We start from the raw sequence: 19,604 nt of genomic DNA, 5'->3' as shown, positions 1-19,604 counted from the left end.
CTGGCTGGAATGTAAAAGGGTATAGCTCCCTTGAGAAACAGTTTGGCAGTGTCTCAATAAGTTAAGTATGGAGTTACCATATGACCTAGAAATTCCACACTTAGGTATATACCCAAGAGCAATGAAAACATATGGCCACACAAAAGTTTGTGCATCCGTGTTCAAAGCAGCATTATTCATAATAACCCTAAGTGAAACAACCCAAATATCCATCAGTTGAATGGATAAGCAAAATGGTACATCCATATAACAGAATATTACTTGGCAATAAAAAAAGGAACGAAGTGCTGACATGCTACAACATGAACCTACCTTGACAACATTCTGTTATGTGAAAGAAGCCAGACACAAAAGACTACAGATTATACAACTTCATTTATATGAAATGTTCAGAATAGGCAAATCTATATGGAAAGTAGATTAGTGGTTGCCTAGGGCTGGCAGGGGGCTAGGGAGGAGAGGACTAGGGAGAAATGGAGAGTGACTGCTAATGGGTACGGTTTCTTTTGGGGTGATGAAACGTTCTAAAATTGATTGTGGTAAGGGTTGCACAGCTCTGCGAATATACTAAAAACCACTGGATTGTAACTTTAAATGGGTAAATTGTATGGTATGTGAATTATACTTCAAGAAAGCTGTTATCCCCAAACTCCAATACAGAAATATATAAAATCTATTGGTAAAAGGTGCTTAAACACATGCTTTTACAGAGTGGCACTACGGTTAAAAGTGTGGGGAGTCACACTTGTGTGTGTAATCTAGTCATTCCCCCACTTCTAGATGTGTAACCTTGGATAAGCTCTTTAATCCCTAAGTAGTTACTGTGCCTCATTTTTCTCATATGTGAAATGGGTATAATAATACCCATCTCCAAACAGGGGTCTTACTGAAGATTAAATGAGATCAGGTATGTAGAGCATTTAGCATAAAGACATACTAAATACCAACTATCACAATTATTAGCTAATACACGTCAGTAACAAACAAAAGCAGCCCAATGTCCAAAAGTGAGGAGACTATTAAGAAAAGTAGGCTACACAATGGAATTCACTTGTTCCATTAAAATAACAGCTATGTGGGGATCTGTGTAAATATGGAAAGTCTGGTCTATAAGAAATGCTTGCAAGAAAACAGCAAACAAATAAAAAAAAAGTAGGTCCAAAATGGGGCTAACTACGGAAAAATAAAGTATGTGGGACAAAAAGTGAAATGCAGAGTTTCATAAATGGATCATGTGTCATAAAGAAAGGATTCTCTGTATTTGTTTTTTATTTACTGCATCACTGTCGTGGATATCCTAACATTGGTCACAAGTAATTTAAAGTAAAACAAGTTATAGCACATCAAAATGAGGAGGCTCAACTACCCAGGTTTCCAGCTCTATTTAATAACTGGCGAGCACGACAAGAACCTCGAAGTGCCCCAGGATCCTGAAGAAGCTTCCGACGTGTCAGCCATTCACTTCCACTCTGTGTTGCTCAGGGATCAGAGTCTTCCCTCAATTTCGAATCCTGAGGACTCTAAGTTGCAGTCTTTCTGGTTCTGACTTTTCTTTGTGCTCCAAGAGCCAAAAATGGGGCTATTACTGCCCTTGTGTTCCCTGCGTGCTTTTGGTTTTTTCCTTTTGCTTCTGGGTCTCATGCCAAGCTTGGCTTCAGCAGCACCGGAGAACGGGCTAAGGACAAACTATAAGCGGTTTCACTGTCCCCTTCCTGAGTGAGCCGATTCAGCAGGGAGCACCGTCCTGCTCATTTACATGCCGCTACCCAGAACGCTGAAAACTCCTTGGAGAACCAAGTCAGGCATATGTCAAAAGCAGCAGGGTTTATTTGGGGCACGCAGTAAGGCCTCCTAAAATGTTTCCGAAGAAAAATGCACATAAGAATGTCTAAAAATATACCTGAAGGAAGAAAATTCTCATCGTGACGAGAAGTAGTAAGGGGTGACTCACGTGTGTCTACCGTCTCCTGAATTGGGATGAAGCCGACAGGCAGAGTGTCCTTGATGTCGATGAGCTTCATGTCCACTAACACGTTCCCTAAATGGCTCTTGGGAAGAAAGAAGAGAGAGAGAGATGATTAATCTGAACACGCCTGCAGTGGGTTTGCCATCTTGGCTTCAAAATGCATATCTAACACAAGACTCGCGCCGCTTCACGACAGCAGGTTAATTACAGTAGGTGTCATTTAATGCTCCCCAGCAGTTACACAGGGACTCTGGTGGCCCCCGGGGAGGAGTTTCATCTGCAGAACCTCAAAGCCACTCACTCCGATGTGGCCTTGGTTAGCAAGATGAGCCCTGAGCATCAGCTCTTGGGGTAGCAGGTTTAGAAAGAGCACATTCCTGGGGCGGTCGCTGCACAGGGAGAGCTGCATCTCAGCCTAACAGAGAACCCGTCACACTCCTAAGTGATCGCCAGTCTGCATGTTGACACACATTTCGGTGGCTAGACACATTCTGTAAAACCCCACGAATCATAAACTAAGACACAGTGAAAAGCCCTGCTGCCTAATATTACGCATCTTCTAAAATGACATGCACAAGGGCCTATTATAGCTTCTACTTAGTGGTAGTGCACGGGGTCCACAGTGCGCAGTTTCCGTAACCAGTGCAAAAATATCTTCGAAGACAGCATGCCATCCTGTAATTGCAAGAGAGAATTCTCTGCAAACGCACTGGCACTCACAGCCCACATCTCAAGTTGGAAACAAGCTCTAAAGCGATCTACCCTACAACTTAGATATGTGGGTCCACCTCGGAGATTTCATTAAATTCTTCAGTTAAAAAAAGAATGATGCCTTCTGATCCCAATCTCTCCTGTCAGGATACTAGCAATGCACTTGGAATGCTCACCTTCCAGAAGCACCTCATCCCCACAAGTCCCCATGAGCACACTCTCAGTTTACCTGTTCTGCGCTCCCGGACGAGCCCACCACCTTGCCCCGCACAGCAACTCCTCAGGCGTCCTGCTCAGAGAAGGGCGTGCCCCTCAGTCTCCGTGCTGCACCCCATCCTGCGCAGTGCCAACACCATCCCTGAAAGCCAATCAGGGAATTCCTATCATCTGAACTCTACGCTTTGTCCTCTCTCGGCACTCGCAATTTTCCTTCATATCAATTTATAATGACATATTTGTGAGGTTTTTATTTAGTATCTGCTTCCCCACTAGAGTTTGAGAGCCATCAGGACCAAAACTATCTCTGCTACTACTATATATCCAAGCCTAGCATAGATCTGGGCACACAGTAGGTGCTCAATAATTATCTGCTGAATAAATTAATGTTTTTTGGTACATTTTTAACTGGGCGGGCCACTCAGAACCAGAAATCAAATTGGATTTGCTTGGATGATGAATCTAAACAATATCAATAGATATATTAAAAGTATATTTAATAAATGTATTATAAACCAAAAGTACACAAATGAAATAAATTCTTGAAATTTAGCCATGAAGGTCAAAATGTCAAGTGTAAACTATGACCAGTGTTTTTTCGGCACTGTGGTCACAAAACCGTTTCTCTAGAAATACGGTATTTGCCGAGGATTTAATATTATTACATTTCAGGTAGCTGGGTCTCAGGAAGACAATGCACAGATCAGCGCAGCAAGTGGAAAGCGGAACCCTCACTGCTGCGGAATAAATCTCTGACTGTGGAGGAAGGGTCTGAACCATTAACCCAACGCGCAAGCATCAGCTGCCTTCAGAATCACCTGATCTAATCTATCATAATTTTTTTTCATGGCAGTTGCTTTTCCATGTCATCACTGTTTTCTGCATTGAGAAATTAACAACCGGGTATGTTTTCCTGCCCCATAGATGGACGGGTGTTCATCAATATCCTTCTCAAACGTCTTCTACTTGACAAGTTGGGTTTTACATAAGTCAACTGCAAACCACTTAGCGACTTCACACTCCACACTCTACAAATGTCCCTGATCATAAAACCAGAACATCGGTGGTGCAGCCATGAAAAAAAGCATGAAAAAACCCCTCCTGTGCATATGGAACGGGAGCCTGCACTGTCAGAGCTTCCCGCAGCCCAAGTGTGGTCCCTCCGTGCAGGGGCTGCCACTGCACCGGGTTTAATACAGAAAGTCTGCCACACCATTAATTTTGCTTGTTCCTCTCCCCTCCCCCATCCCGTGCTCTCTTTCATTTCCTCCTCATAAATATGAAGAACGTATTCCCAATCCTTGTTGAGCAAATGATTCATGCCAAAAGCCCCATATGCACTGACTCAGGGTATTTATATTGTCTCTGGTAGCCAGTATTTGCTAGTATACTGTAATTATTTTTGACAACCTTGCATTTAAGGTAGCCACAGATAACCAACTTAATATTCAAATGTTCATAAATTCTTCTGTTTAATATCCTCCCTACCTAATCTATGTACATTATTATTACAGGTAATGCAGAAAGTACAGGGCATGAAAAGTGCAATTAATCTCAATCCTTCCCCAGGAAGCAATGTCACTCCAAAGCCAGGTTTCTGTATTAATAGCATTATTGGGGGAAAGGAATTTAGGTTCCAAAGGAGTCTCCACAAACTCCTACACAGCGAGTCTCAAGTCACCTAATTAAGAATCTGTCCAGTCTTGAGATTCCACATCCCTCCTTTGCAGTTGTAAAAAATTGTCATGCAAAGTCTTGGCTCTGACAGCAGGGCCGGGACAGACCGGCTGTAACATTAAAATATGCCTTATTCCTGCTCTAATCCTGGGCTGGCAAGTGGGCCCCTGCCACCCCTTCAGCTGTATCCCTCTGGATCTCACTATAGGACCCATTCTTTCTTTTTCTGAAAATAAAATGCACCTAATTTCCTTACTGCCTCAAAAGAGGGGCAGAGGATTCTCCCACTGCCCTTGTCCTCATCTTGCATCCCCTCATCACACCCACCTCCCCACGTCTGCCCAGCCCTCATGGAGCAAGACACGCATAGTAGGCACTCAAGGAACATCTCCTGAACGTTCGACAAATGTTGACTAAATCGGTGTATTTTCTATCATCCACTTACCCGTGACGCCTAAAATTAACAAGCCCCAGGGACTTCTCTCTATCATTTTGAGACCTGTCATTGTCCCCACTCCAAGGGATCAGGGGCTCTTCTGGCCTAGAGTACCGACACCCCACGGCCTTCAAGGAAATGCAACAAAAACAAATCAAAAATGACCAACGAGATCGTAGCTGTCCTTTGTGGCCACGGTCTCCTCTTCAGTAGGAGAGGCTGAGGCTAACTGGAGACCAGGAGTGAACACATGAAACCACCAGGCAGAGTGAGGGTGTGAACAAGATGCTCAACCCTCAGGAGTTGGTCCTCACAGCCCTGAGCGGCAGTGAACACACGGACCTTCTGCAGAAAGGGTAGCCAGTGGGCAGAAAAGAGGTGACAAAAGCTAAGAATACGACTAGTTTCAAAAAAGGTTTAGGTAAGCTCCAGGGACAAAGGGGACAAGAGTGACCTGTACGTGGATGTGGACGCAGGAGGGAAGGATGGGGCCAAGGGGGCACTACCCCTAAGATCACGAGTCCCACGTCTGGAAGGGCAACCCGGCCTTCAGACCTGTTCCTGGGGTCTCCTCAGCTGCACCGTGACATGAGGGACCTGCTCAGACCCACCGCAGGCTCACCTGCCAGGACTTTCCCCTACTCCACCAGAAACTCTGTTCTTCACAGCAAGCATGTATTACTCTCATCATTAGTGGGAAAAAATTAAAGCAATGAGTTCTCCCTGAGTCTGTTAGGAATCATTTTCCTAACAGAGACTTACCAACAAACAACAGGAATGGCTGGTGGAAGAGAGTGCGGGCCAGAGAACTGTGTGACTGTCCACAGCCAGCAAATGCTGCAGGGACGCACGAGGACCGTGATAGGACCACGGGGCTGTGGGGTTTGTGATGGAGAGAAAGACCGTTGCCTTTCCCCTTCCATGCTTCTGAATGGGGATGTTTGAACCTGATTTTTTCTTTATAAATCATGAACATGTATTACTGTTATAATAAAATTTATAAAAATATTTCCCACCCAATTTTTTTTTTTTTTTAGCATTCAGGCCCAAAATAAAATGTCACCTTAAAAATGAAAATCTGACTGCTCCCTATTTGGAGTTAGGGAAGACAGGTGGCCTTGGACAAGCATGAAAACTCCCTGATGTCAGAAAGGAGCTGGTACTTCGAGAGCCTGTCTGAGGACAGAAGTGGCGTATGTGCAGAGCGCCCAGGACAGGTCTCACATGGGGTGGACACTCACGAGAGCCACTTCTCTTCTTTCTAAGCCACCCATTAGAATACTTTGCTGGAAGAGCTTTAGTAGATGTCTTTAAAATTTCCTGATTTATGGGCTTAAGTATTAAACATCACAGTAAAAGAAATCTGCCTGGGTGGTGGATACCCACCTGCAGAAACAATGAAATGTCATATGTCAGAGAGACTCCGGGAGAAAGTTAACAAGGCCATGTCTGGGGGAGGGGTGACTGCGTGGCATCCTTCTAGCTATGCTCCCATCTGGTGGTCAGCTTTAAATCCAGCTCCCCTGGAAGACACTTACCTCCGTACTACCCTGTGATTTGTTACTTGGAGGAAAGGCAGGCAGGCAGACAAGAGCTGTGAGAGAAATCTCCTAGTCTCCTTCGGAGAACACGTTTTAATGGAATTCACTGTACACTTGGGTATGTGGTTAATAATACTGTTAATAAATGAAACACAGCACAGGCTGCTGATTCTACCCCCATTCACTAAAACCACAGATAAATTAACATAGTGATGAAAATAAACCACAAGCAAAAAACGAGGAGATTTCAAACAGGAATGTAAATGACTTGTGCTCACTTAGCAAACAGAAAACCACTAAGACTTACATTTTCTTTGGAAAATGATCTTGTGAAACACAGGTATCTGGTAACCTTGGATTTAAATAAGCCGTCTTTCCAGAGGTCAGCATCCACACCATCTGCTGTCTGTGCAACCTACACCAAAGAGATGGAGAAAAGGACAGCAGGTGAGGCAGGATGCAGCCAGGGCGTGTGTGAGCAGCTTCTTCGTACCTGCACCAATTAACTCCAGCCTGGACTCGTGCGGCATCTCATTAGTCCATTTCATGAGGCCCTGGGAAGAGATTTTCCAAGAGGGGTAAAGGGAGAGCGTGAAAAATAACAACTTCTAAAAATACTGTCCCTGGGGAAGCCATTGATTAAAGACACCCTGACAAAAGTGGTTCTAATGAGAAAAGAGCAAATTTTGTTGTCATGGACCAAGAAGGGATTGGAGAAGTCAGCAAATTAAGTTGCTCATTACCACTTACTCGGGGGATAGTACAGGGTGCAGAAAAAAGTCCAATGGGGCGTGAAATGCCACCTGAAAGGGGCACCGCCTGCCGTGAGCCTGGCACGGCCTCCTGCTCCGTCCAGGACCCGGGCCGGCCAGGGGCTGCCGTCACTGGGACTCTGCTGGGCGCTGGGGCGGGGGCGGGGAGCTGGGAGATGCACTGTTTCTTCTCGGCACAAGCTCTGCGAGTGGCAGTCAAGGTCGGAAACTGTAGCATGACAGGAAAATTAAAAAAGACTCAGCTGCTTGTTTATAGGCTAAAGAGCCATCTTCTCGTATTCAGCTGCAGAAATTTTCCTCTAGGCAGCATTCAAGGATGAAGCCGGCCTTGATTTGAGTCTTACAGGACCTGTGCATGGGACTGTGGGGCTGGGGCTAGTGGGAAGGGTTCACAAGGACACGGGAGAGGAGATGGAGGTCGGCCAGGATGCACTCTCCCCATTCTCTCCAAGATACTCATTAACGGACCATCAGGGCCTGGGCTGCTTCCTCCCTCAGCGGCCTAACAGGTCAGAGTATTAATCAACCTCCCACACCCCGGCTGGACCCCAATGGGGGACCCCCCGGAAGACTGGGAGCAGTGCCCCTTTGGGGATGAGCTCTGCAGCCACCACCCCTGCCCCTGCCAGGGCACTCTGGGCATCTCCCTGCTCGTCCTTCTGAGGCTTAGACTTTGGGAAGCCGTCCTTGATCTGACAAGCTCCAGGCCGTTCTCACAAACTGCTGAAAGCACCTCCCTTCTTCACACAAAATGCCCCTGAGGCAGCTCCATCCCGTGTCCACACTGCACAGGAGGCCCACGACCTCGGACTGTCACATGCGCAGGGCAGGGGGGTGGGGGTGGCTCCACTGGGATGGTCCCCAGAGCCCCGACGGCCACGCTCTCTGAGGGGCCTCTGGAAAGCCCAAAGGCCAACTGGCAAAAGAAAAATGCCTTCTTTCAAACCCAAGGATCGTAAGTTAGCAAGTGCAACAAAGGGAAAAGAAAGGTTCTTATTCTAAATACGCAGATATGTTTGACCTGAAATCTGAAGGAGGAGTAGTATGGGGACAATCTCAGGGAACGTCTGCTCCAAGTATGTCACCCTCACAGAAAGAAACACGACGGAACAAGATCAGGCCCTGTCCGCATCTCCCCCCGAAACGGTCATACATGAAGTTTCTCGGAAAACATGAAATTGGAAGCAGCGGCCCCAGCTTCCCACTCCCAAGGATCCCTTTTGCTTTGTTTTCTCCCATGGGTTCCATGTTTGAAAGATTTTTGTTTCCCAAACTGTACTTTTATTGTATTTCCTCAGTTCTAAGATGTAGTCGTTTGGGAATCACCCGTGGATTTAAAGAACACTCCTTCAGGAAAAAAGAAATATCGTATCAAAATGCACAAACCTATTTTAAGATGCATCCTAATTTCAGAACCATTAAAATGTGAAAAGATGCTCTAGGAACAAAGAAATAAGGGAACCTATGTGGTTTCTCTATAATAAATGCATTATTTTTGATAAATTTTTAAAAATAGAGAGACTGCAGAACACTCAAAGGCTGTGGGACCACAGGCTGGGACTCAGAAGGAAGAGAGCTGTGTCCAACCTCCCGCGGAAAAGGCAGGCGGTTCAGAAGGGCTTTCCAGGCTACTGGAAATTCCACTGAGGGGTGTTATGCACCCTAAGTCAAGGCTATTGTTTCCAGGGTTTGAAAATGATGATTCCCTCCTCTCACCCACTGCTAGAATTTTCCCTTTTCTGAATGAGAAGACACCTTGGTAGGATAAAGAGGCTGGCGCAGGAGTGCCAAGGGAGAAAGCAGGCAGTGGACCTGCTCCCTCCTCAGAGGCCCCCTTCTCTCCTTCTCATCGTGGCAGTTACAGTCCTCCAATCCGCTCCTGAGAAACATTCAACACAGGCATCCAAAGTCCCAGCTTTGCCCTGAGGCCACGACTCCTTTGCAATGAAGTGAAAATGTGCATCGCCCTCCAACCCCAGCCAAGGGGAGGTGTGGAGGGAGGTGAGGGTGAGAGGGAGGAAGAGGGAGAGAAAGAGAGGGGGCGGGGGAGTGTGAGAGTGTGTGTGTGTGTGTGTGTGCGCGCGCACGCGCACGTGTATCTGGGCAGAGCGCAGCTGCCCACAGCCTGGGGCCCGCAGGCCGGATCCACACTGGCGGCCGGCTCCACTGCTAAGCAGGGAGTGGGAAGGCCCGGGCCTGGCTCCCAGCCGGACTAGGGAAGTGGCCCTGGTGTAACAACCTGGGCCTTCGCAGCCCTGCCCTCCATGGAGCGATAAGAAGTACCCAAAGCTTCTTTACAACCCAGGCACGTAAAGGTGCTGTCTAACCTAAACTCTTCCCATCCCAAGTTAGATGAGCTACAAGGTAAATGTGGCAGGTGGCTACATGGGCGCGCCTGCAGAAGTTCACGTCTAAACTCTGCCCTTGTGAGCTCAGTCCTGAGTCCCAGGATGGGAGGCTGCAGGGGGAGGAGGAAGAAGTGCTCTAGGCACAGCAGACCCCAACCTGACACCCCAATGCTTAAGCAAGCCCCCTACCCTGAGGGCGCTGCGGGGACAGAGGGGATAATGCATGAGACGTGCCTCAGTGCCCACTCAGGACCCCCACAAAGCCCGTGCCAACAGGTCTACGCTAAACATGAGGACGTCTGCTCTGAGAGCAAAACAGATATTTAAAGTGATACCACGCCACGTCAGGATTCGAAAAGCCCTGCACTGTCACCTCGGGCTCCGCTCCAATCTCCGGTCCTCTCGGATTCCTTCCCCATCTCTGGGACCGGACCTGGTCTTCAGACGCATATCAGGTACCTGCCTGGTTAACGTTTACCTGCCCCTACTGCCCCGCCACTGGACTAAAGCTTCACCAGGACGAGGACGATGCCTGATGGCCGTTTATGCCCTGCACTAAGCATACTGCCTGATACATATGGGCTCCACCAAAACTTGCTGACGGAATGAATGAAAGAATCAGCCGGTCAATCTGGAGCAAAGCGTGAAACACCAAGGACCCTGCGGCTCCTGGAGTGACGCAATGAGAATTCGAAACAATGAAATTCCCAGGACTTAATCCCTTGAACTGAGTGTATGTATCCGCTTCAAAATCACCACTCTGCGGCCACATCCCCATTTCAACAATAAGGCCACTTATTCTCTTGGTTCTTATTTGTACCCTGCCCTGTTCCCCAAATGACTAGAATATGTCCAATGCTGTTGCTGGCTGCAGCGCCCCCAGAGTGTCTGTCACAGGGCTTCACACACACACACACACACACTCTTCTCTCACACACTCACGCTCACATACACTCTCCCACTCACACTCTCATACCCTCCCCCTCTCTTTCTCGCATCTTCTCCGGTACAGGAGCTGCCTCTGCGGAGGAGTAGGTGGTCAGTGACAGAACGGACACGTGGGTTTATCTCTCTTCTCTGCCAATATTCTTCTAAGATGACAATCAAAGTGGAGGAAGTATTGGGGCCACTAAAATAAAGTGCAAGAGAGGAGTACAACACGAGAGAGATGCCATCGGGTGTGTGGAGGTGTGGGAAGTGGACGGTCTGGGGTGTAGCAGAGTGGAGGCGGTTACGGAGGCCCCAGGGCCCCGAGCCACCAGATACTCCTAGGATGAGGGTGGAGGGCCTGGAGGTGGGTGGGTGCGAGTTTAGGGCTGAGGCAGGCAGACGGAAACAGGCCTATACACAAAGCCATTAGACTCCCAGATCCCTACCCCTGTTTCAGAAGTATTTTCTGCAGAAACGGGACCAGTAGGGCTCAGGGCTCCATAACACCAGACTGATGGGGAAGGAGGTGAAGGAGGAAGTAAGACTCCAGAGTGAAAGGAGGGGGTAACTATGCACAGTGACTGGTGACTGAATGGTGGCCCCCGCCAGGCTCACCCTCCTTCCTGCTTCTGGTACCTCGGCAGCCAGGTGTACCCTCTAAATGCTGGAAATTAAAGGATGCATCTCTGGAGAAACTGAAGAGTTCCAGAGAGAGGACCAGCACCTACAGGCTCTGTGGCCTCTGTTATCGAGGCCAGCTCCCTGCTGCATCACCCACTGTGCAGCCCGCAGGTCATCAGGCCTTACCCCACCGCGGGGCTCCGACCCCAGGAGCTAGGGCCTCACTCCTACCTGACAACAAAGGGTCACCAGGCATCGGGGGGAGTCTCAAATATGAAAGACAGGGCTCAAATTATTAGGAAAAGGGGAACTTGAAAATAGTACAGATAATATGAGGAAACAGTGAAGGCTAAGGAACAACCAACCAACTCTATAATCAATATCTTCAGAGGGATGAGGGACTACATTGCAACCACTGAACAAGAACAGAATAATGTGAAAAACATTTTAAAAGGAACAATTGAAGACAATGTAAAGAGCTTAGACATAAAAAACTTACGGCTAAAATAACAAATTCAAAAAATATATTGGAAGAGAAAGTTGAGGAAATCTTCCAGAAAGTAAAATACAAAGATGAAGAGGTTAACTAGAGGGGAAAAAAACTAAGAAAACTGAAGAATCAGTACAACATCCAATTAATGAAATTTCCAGAAAGAGAAATAAAAAAAGGAACAAAAGGTGAGCCTCCACCTTAAAGTGGTCCTGAGAGTTCTAGCACAGTGAATAAAAAAGCCCCACCCCAAAGCAAAGCAATGGAGAATCCCACCACATTTGGGATGAAGAAACCACCTTTGAAACTTCCAGAGCGAAAGAACAGGCCACGTGCAGAGGAACGGAATCTGAATGCATCAGACTTCTCACCAGCAACACTGGAAACTAAGAGAACGACCTCTTCAAAATTCCGAGGAATTCTGGAATTCTCCACCTAAACCAACATCAAGTAAGCATGAAGGTAGGATAAAGACCTTTGCAGACGTGCAACAATTTACTAAATTCATCCCCTGCCCACCCTTGAGCCTACAGGAGGATGCATCAGCACGGCTGGGGATTGAATCAATAAAGAGGAAACCCTGAGCTCCAGGAACAGATCCCACACAGGACAGCCAGGGGACGGCAGTGGCACGTCCGCCGGGCAGGGCCTGGACAGGAGGGAAAGCAGAGAAGGTCGTGGAACAACCTTCCACGTACCGTATGGGAGTACAGTATGGGACTGTACTCCAGCACTGGGAAGAGATACAGACGGGCACGTGACGGACGTATTGGAGCATTTACAAATAAAACCAGAGGCGTAAAGCTGTTTGAAAACAGCTAGTAACTAGCTTGAAACTAGCTTGTTTCTAACAGCTAGTAACTAGCTTGAAAATTTTAAAGAAAAATGTTAAATTCTTGTATAAAAATCAGTAGGCACCTAGACAATAAAGCAAATGAAAGAAACAAGTCAAGAACTAATTCCAAGAAAAGGAAAGGCTTATAAGAAAGAAACTCCAGTCTGGTGCATTACTTGATTCAGTGGTACCCAATGTTTACATGTGTAAACACTGCCCACTAATTTACCAAAAATTGTGATACTGCCTGATAGGGGGAGATTATGAGAAAACTAAACGTGAGGATAAGTAGATCAAGAGATAAGCAGTATAGGGCTTCCCTGGTGGCGCAGTGGTTGAGAGTCCGCCTGCCGATGCAGGGGACACGGGTTCGTGCCCCGGTCCGGGAAGATCCCACGTGCCGCGGAGCGGCTGGGCCCGTGAGCCATGGCCACTAAGCCTGCGCGTCCGGAGCCTGTGCTCCGCAGTGGGAGAGGCCACAACAGTGAGAGGCCCGCGTACCGCAAAAAAAAAAAAAAAAAAAAAAGAAATAAGCAGTATAAACACATTATTTAGAAACATGGAGATGAAGTACCAGAAGTGAAAAAATCTAAGAGAGTTGAAAGTAACTGCCTCTGGGGAGTGAAAAATGGAGAGCGGGCAGGGACATGGCTGGGGGCAGCTATATTTTCTTATAAGCCTTTTAGTACTCTGATTTTTTAACCTGTACGTGTATCACTTTGTTAAAAAAAAAACAAATTTTAATTTTAAAAAATCAGAGAGCTGGGAAAATGTCCCATGGAAGACAGTATGGGGGTATCATTCCTTTTAGAGGAACCATTACTATCAGGACCATCAGGGATGTTCCTACAGGCACATGACCCCGGTTCTAGGCATCTCTGTAGTGTGTCCCAATGCGTGACAATGTTCAAAGCCGAATGCGCCTTCTCCACTTCCGGTGTCCACCAGAGCTAACACAAGAATGAGGAGGGCCTGCAGCCCCGAGGCCGGTGTCTGCGAGTGGCAGCCCCCAGTCCTGCAGAACCAACGCCGGGACGTGGACAAGCTGCCTGCCCAGGGCGGGCTCAGCCTCTGCCTCACGCAGCCCAGGCCGCTGAATTCCTTCCTTCTCGGGCTCAAGCTCAGAGGTCAAATTCTGCACCGACATGCAGCAGTCCCAGAGGGACACGTGTGTTCAGGAAGCCCTGACGGCCCGCGGGGAGCGGGGCTGGCTACCTGCAGCTGGCTTATGGGGCAAGCCCGTGTGAAGGAATCCTGAGGTTAACTGTAGGAAACCCTCCCGGTCTGAGGACACGTGGTGGGGCAGGAATTCCTGCCGAGTACTTACTGTTTGCCAGGCTCCGGTGGAAGCAGGTTATGTGCAGTTTCTCAGTGAATCCTCCCAACCACCCAATGGAATGGGTACTATTTACTACCCAGTTTACAGGTGACAAGATGAGGCTTGGAGAACCTCTGTAAACTCAAAGTCATTCACTGGTCAGAGCAGAGGTGGGTCTCCCTGCACCTTGCCTCTCCCCCCTCAGCACCCAGCAAGCAGAGCCCCCCCCACGGCCCACGGAAGGATAGTCAACCTCCCAGATCAAAACCAGGACACCCGTGGGCCCTGCCTTTGGGTCAGTTGAGAAGCCACGTGCAGGCCTCCCTGGACCCAAACACAAAGAACCACCCAGGGCCACTTTAAAGAAGCACCAGCAATGCCACAGTGAAAGGCAGCTGGGGGCACATGGCACAGGTTCAGACTGAATGCTGCAGGGAAGAGAGGGCTTGAGAACACTTCTGGAAGCATGTGGGTCTGGAGAGCTTCGCTCTGATGACAGAAGAAGAGAAGAAAACAAACTAATTGTAACGCTGAAATGACTGACTTATTTTGTGAGACTTAAATTTAAGCTAATAGCCCTAATGGTTTTAAAAGGTCCTGTACATTGAGGCAAGGCCTAGTGTTCTAATTACACTCTTTAACTTGCAGGACATGGGAATACCTGAGCTCACGCACACCGGGGGAGGCGGAGGAAAAGGTACTAGAGGATGCTGTCCCACAAGGACCAAGGAGTGCCCAAGCAGGCAGACCTGGGAAGAAAACACACTTGGGTTCATTTGCTCAGGACCTCGATGGAGAGGTGCATGGACTTATGGGAGATGCGGCACCATCATCATCGATGACCCTACTCTGCAGTCTATTCCACTGCATTCTCCATGCTGCAAGGATCATAACACCACCTAACATTTACTGTGTGTAAATTTACTGTGTTCTATGTGCCAGGACCTGCCCTAAGTATTTTATTCTCAAATTGTTAGTGTAAGTCACTCATTTAACACAACCACCCTATGAGTTACCGTAAGTAATAATCAGTTACTGCCTGATTTTATAGATGAGGAAATTGAGGAACAAAAGGATCTTGGCTAAACAAATTATGGTATGTCTATGTAATGGAACACATATTCAGTTCTTAGAAAGGATGAAGTATGTCTATATATAGAATTATGTCCGTAATTTATTAAGTGTGTGTGGGGGGAATCTTTTTACCAAAAAGCGTATGAGAGAATCCATATAAGGGGGAAATGGGCACACCAATTGCTCCTGAAATGAGTACTAAGTGGTACAGCCTTAAATTACATTAATTTGGTGCTGCATATCAAAAGCCTTAAAGATATATATGCTCTGGACCAAGGAATTCCACTTCTGGGCAGAGAGTCTGAGGAGATAATCAGTTCTGTGCACAAGAGTGGATCATCATTTGCTCCTTCATACTGAGCTTCTGGGCGCCAGACACCGAAGAGGTGCAGAGGACAGAGGGTTGGACAAGACAGACTCGGTCCCTGACCCCATAGGGGTCATATTCTAGACGGGGGAAGATGCACAATAAACAGGCGAACAAGTAAACAAATATAAAAGGTAATTTTAGGAGGTAATAAGCATCTTATATAAAAGAGGGTAATGGGGACAGTGACTGTGGGGAGGGAGAGGTTACTCAGGTGGGGGACCGGGGGGGGGCCTCTCTGAGGAGGTGACAGGAAGATGCTGGCATGAGATCTGGAGACAGAGCTGTGCGGGCGGCTGGCGGGGTGGTGTGAGGACGGCAGGGGGAGCAAGGCTGATGCGCGACAGGGGCAGAGAGAGGGGCTCGGGACTGGAGCCTGGTAGGGGGGAGGGGTGCTGTCTAGACAGCGAAACGGCAAAAGTGGGGAGGAAGTGACACATTTCTGATGATTACAGGGCACCCTTACAACAGAAGACTCAGCAGCCTTTTCAAACAACTTTGAGGACAGGTATCTACTAACATGGGAAGTTCAGGGGAAAGAATAAGTTACAAAATGGTTTCTACAGTACAATCCCAGAATCTAATTTAAAAAAACGGTACAGATGAATTTATTTACAAAACAGAAACAGACTCACAGATCTCAAAACCAAATTTACCAAAGGGGAAATGTGGGAGGCAGTGATAAACTAGGAGATTGGGATTAACACATACAAACTTACTGTATATCAACACATAACTAACAAGGACCTACTGTAGCACAGGGAACTCTATTCAATATTCTGTAATAAGCTATATGGGAAAAGGATCTGGAAATGGATGGATATATATATATATATATATATATATATAGCGCCATCCAATTTACTTTGCTGTACACCTGAAACTAACACAACACTGTAAATCAACTATACTTGAATAAAATTTTTTTTTAAAAAGTACAATCTCATATTTTGTTTTTTAAAAGTTATCTATACAGAAAAGGATCTAGACAAATACAAAGCAAAATATTAACTACTGTTTGGTTCTGCACAGTCGAGATTATGGGTATTCTTTAATGTTATTTTTTTTTAATTTATTTTTATTGAGGTATAACTGACATACAATATTACATTAGTTTCAGTTGTAAAACATAATGATTCAGTATTCTATACGCTATGAAATGATCACCACGGTAAGTCTAGTTAACATCCGTTACCATACGTACTTACAGAATTTGTGTGTGTGCTATGAGGCCTTTAGAGACCTACTCTCGCTGAGCAGCTTTCAAATATGTGATACAGTATCGTTAACTACAGTCACCATGCTGTTCATTACATCCCATGACTTATTTATTTTGTAACTGGAAGTTTGTACCTTTTCACTCTATATAGCTAAGAAAAACAAAAATTAAAAAAAAATTTATATTAAAAAAAAGAAAAACAACAATTTAAAAGACTTCATTTGATGGGATGAGAACTAAAGATACGCTGGATTTAAACCTGAGAAACACTTTGTAAATCAGCTCCCCAACTAAGCCCCCTGGAGAGGGTCTGTGCAGTAAATCCTTAAAACTGTCAGAGGTCCTTCAATGTCAGTATCAAGTACTCTTGCCCAAAGAGTAGCTCTTGAAAGACAGCTAACCACCGGTTTTTGTCAATCTGTTCACACCCTGGTGTTTTAAGAGAGCCCACCCACAATTCAAAGATGTGCTTGCCAGACAGAAAGCAATCAAAGGGGCCAGGACATTCCGCAGACATTCCAAAGGAAACATCTGGCAGACACTAGAAACAAGAGCGGCGTTCAAAGGGCTCCTGACGTGTTAGATCATCCTCTGCTGAAACACACACACTTGGCCCAGGTCAGACAGTGGCCAACCGTGGAGCCCCTTAAACCCTTATTCAGACCAGTGTGGGCACAACAGCCTTCTGGATCCCTAACAGGAGGTGTGCCCAAATGCTTTCTAAAAAACGATAAAGTGAAAAGAGCCTTTTCACTTATCTGCTGATGAGCCCAGGAATGCTTGCTTTTCGGTTCTGATTTATTTGCGTCATTTTACTGTTTTGAATCCTGATGGGAGACTCAAGTCTGCCAGGGGTCTTCAGCTGAAGTGTCTGATATTTCTTAGCAAGAGAAACGAACGCGCGGCTCTGTCCTGAGCCTGCCACCACTCCCTCAGCCTCCGGGCTGTTCTCTGCACTCACGTCCCAGAGCACGGGCCGAGCTCTCCCTCTTTGAGCTCATCTTTCCTAATCTGCCCGGTGACCTCCTGCCTCCCCGGCTTTCCCCCCGGGGCTCCCTCTCATCACTCAGGGGGTGGCTGACAGAGTCCCACCCTGCCAGGCCTCCCCGCCCACACTAGCCAGGAGCGAACTCTTTTCTTCCAGGATCTTCCCTTCTGACGGCTGCGTGCATCAAACCTTCTCTAATATGGAGAAAACCATGAGATGGAGGAAAGAACTTGGATTTTTGGAGTCAAAAGGTGGAAACACCCCAAATGTCCATCAACTGATGAACAGAGAAACAAAATGTGATCTATCCATGCAATGGAATACTATTTGGCCATAAAAAGGGAATGAGGTACCGACACATGCTACAACATGGATGAACCTTGACAACGTTATGCTGAGTGAAACAAGACAATCACAAAGGGCCAGATCCTGCACAATTATATGAAATGTCCAGAAGAGGTAAATCCACAGAGACAGAAAGTAGATTGGTGGTTGCCAGGGGCTGGAGGCAGGGGGAGATGGGGAGTGACTGCTAACGAGTATAAGGTTTCTTTTTGTGGTGATGAAAATATTCTGAAACTAGACAGTGGTGAAGATTACACAACTCTGACTATAGGAAAAGCCACTGAATTATACACTTTAAAGGACGAACTTTATGGTATGTGAATTATATTTCAATAAAGCTGTGTTTTTTAAAAAAACTCTTAGCATAAGATCTGGCACGTGATAGACACTCCAAAAATGTTAGCTCTTTATTATTACTTCTGCTCCTTACATTTTTCAGAGTACATAGCCCAGGGCCTTGCTGGTAGGACACAATCAGATATCTGCCAGATGGCTGAATGAACAAGTAAAAGAATGTACAGTGTGAAAGATGTACACGGAGTGAAGGGGGGCACATCAGGGGCTGCATGGAACGGCCCTCTCTTTATTCCACCCTCCTTGCAGCTGCCGTGGTAACTGCAGGCACAGAAGGGACCAGTTCCTGGTGCTGGGCGGGGCGCAAGAAAGCAAAGGGTCCTGGAGACACCCCTGGAAATCAGGAGCCCTGCTTCTGTATCTGCTGACGGGGAAGGGAAGACACAGGAAAATCAGTTCCTGGGGACTGTGAGGCCCATGAGACAGGAAATGGGAAGGAAATAGGGGCAGGGCACTTGGCTGCATCAAGGGGGAATCTCCTCTGCATTCCTGGTGGTCAGGAGAGAGCACCTGGGTCACAAATGCTCCTGCCTCTGCCACCTGCAGCTAGCCACGCCAGGACACAGCCCTGGACCTCCACAGACCCCACGGAGAGCAGCATCAGTGGCCTAGAGGTTCCCTCGTGGCTGGCTGGCACCCAGGTGGAGGGTGGGTTCCTCTCAGCCACGAGCACTCAATCTGTGACAGAGCTGCGGATGACACACCAGTGGCCGAGGCATGAACTACTCAATCAATAGCACACAGATACCTAGTAATCACTGTGGACCAAAAAATTAAACTAGAGCTCTGCCTCACATAAAAACAAATTCTAGGTGGATTAAAGATTAAATGTGAAAAGCAAAACTTTAAAACTTTTCAAAGAAGATGTAAACTATCTTTATGATTTTAATAGAGGGAATTATTGAAGAAATAAACACACGTGTATAAGAAAATCCATAAAAGAGAAGACTGATGAATCTTACTATCCTAAAATTAAAAAACTTTGATACTACAAAGGTCACTCAAATAGTGAAGAGACAAGCCTCACACTGAGAGAAATGCATAACTGACAATGGATTAATATCCAAAATAAATAAAGAACCCCTGCAAATCAAGGAGAAAAAGAAATAAGTGAAAAGAAAAATTATATAGAATATGTAGAAGCCATATGAGAAAATGTTCACCCACTCTAGGAAAATACAAATTAAAAATGACAATTTTCTACCATTCACGGTAAATCATTGACTAAACCAAAACTATCTGACCAAAATGAGTGGGGCACAAGCTGGCACAGCCACTTTGGAGAACACATTTACTATGTTCAGTAAGGGGAAAATGACCCAGCAATTCTGCTCCTAAATTGTTCCCTAGAAAAGAAATTCTTAGCATAACGATATGAGGATATTATTTGCAATA

At 46.6% G+C, this 19,604-nt stretch overlaps 1 protein-coding gene across 7 annotated transcripts in view; it reads right to left on the bottom strand.

The window, feature by feature from the left end:
- Positions 1 to 19,604, bottom strand: part of MVB12B (multivesicular body subunit 12B) — a 470,401-nt gene that overhangs the window by 117,428 nt on the left and 333,369 nt on the right. For all 7 annotated transcript variants that reach the window (XM_079928057.1, XM_079928058.1, XM_079928059.1 and 4 more), the window contains 2 exons: positions 6,855 to 6,962; positions 1,952 to 2,048 (listed from right to left, as the gene is read on the bottom strand). In XM_079928057.1, the coding sequence (XP_079784183.1) occupies positions 1,952 to 2,048; positions 6,855 to 6,962 (205 nt within the window). The remainder of the gene's footprint in view (positions 1 to 1,951; positions 2,049 to 6,854; positions 6,963 to 19,604) is intronic.

The sequence above is a fragment of the Stenella coeruleoalba genome (assembly GCF_951394435.1).
Source record: "Stenella coeruleoalba genome assembly, chromosome: 7".
Lineage (NCBI taxonomy): Eukaryota > Metazoa > Chordata > Mammalia > Artiodactyla > Delphinidae > Stenella > Stenella coeruleoalba.
Note: the sequence above shows the minus strand (reverse complement) of the source record. Positions and strands in the feature narration are given on the sequence as shown.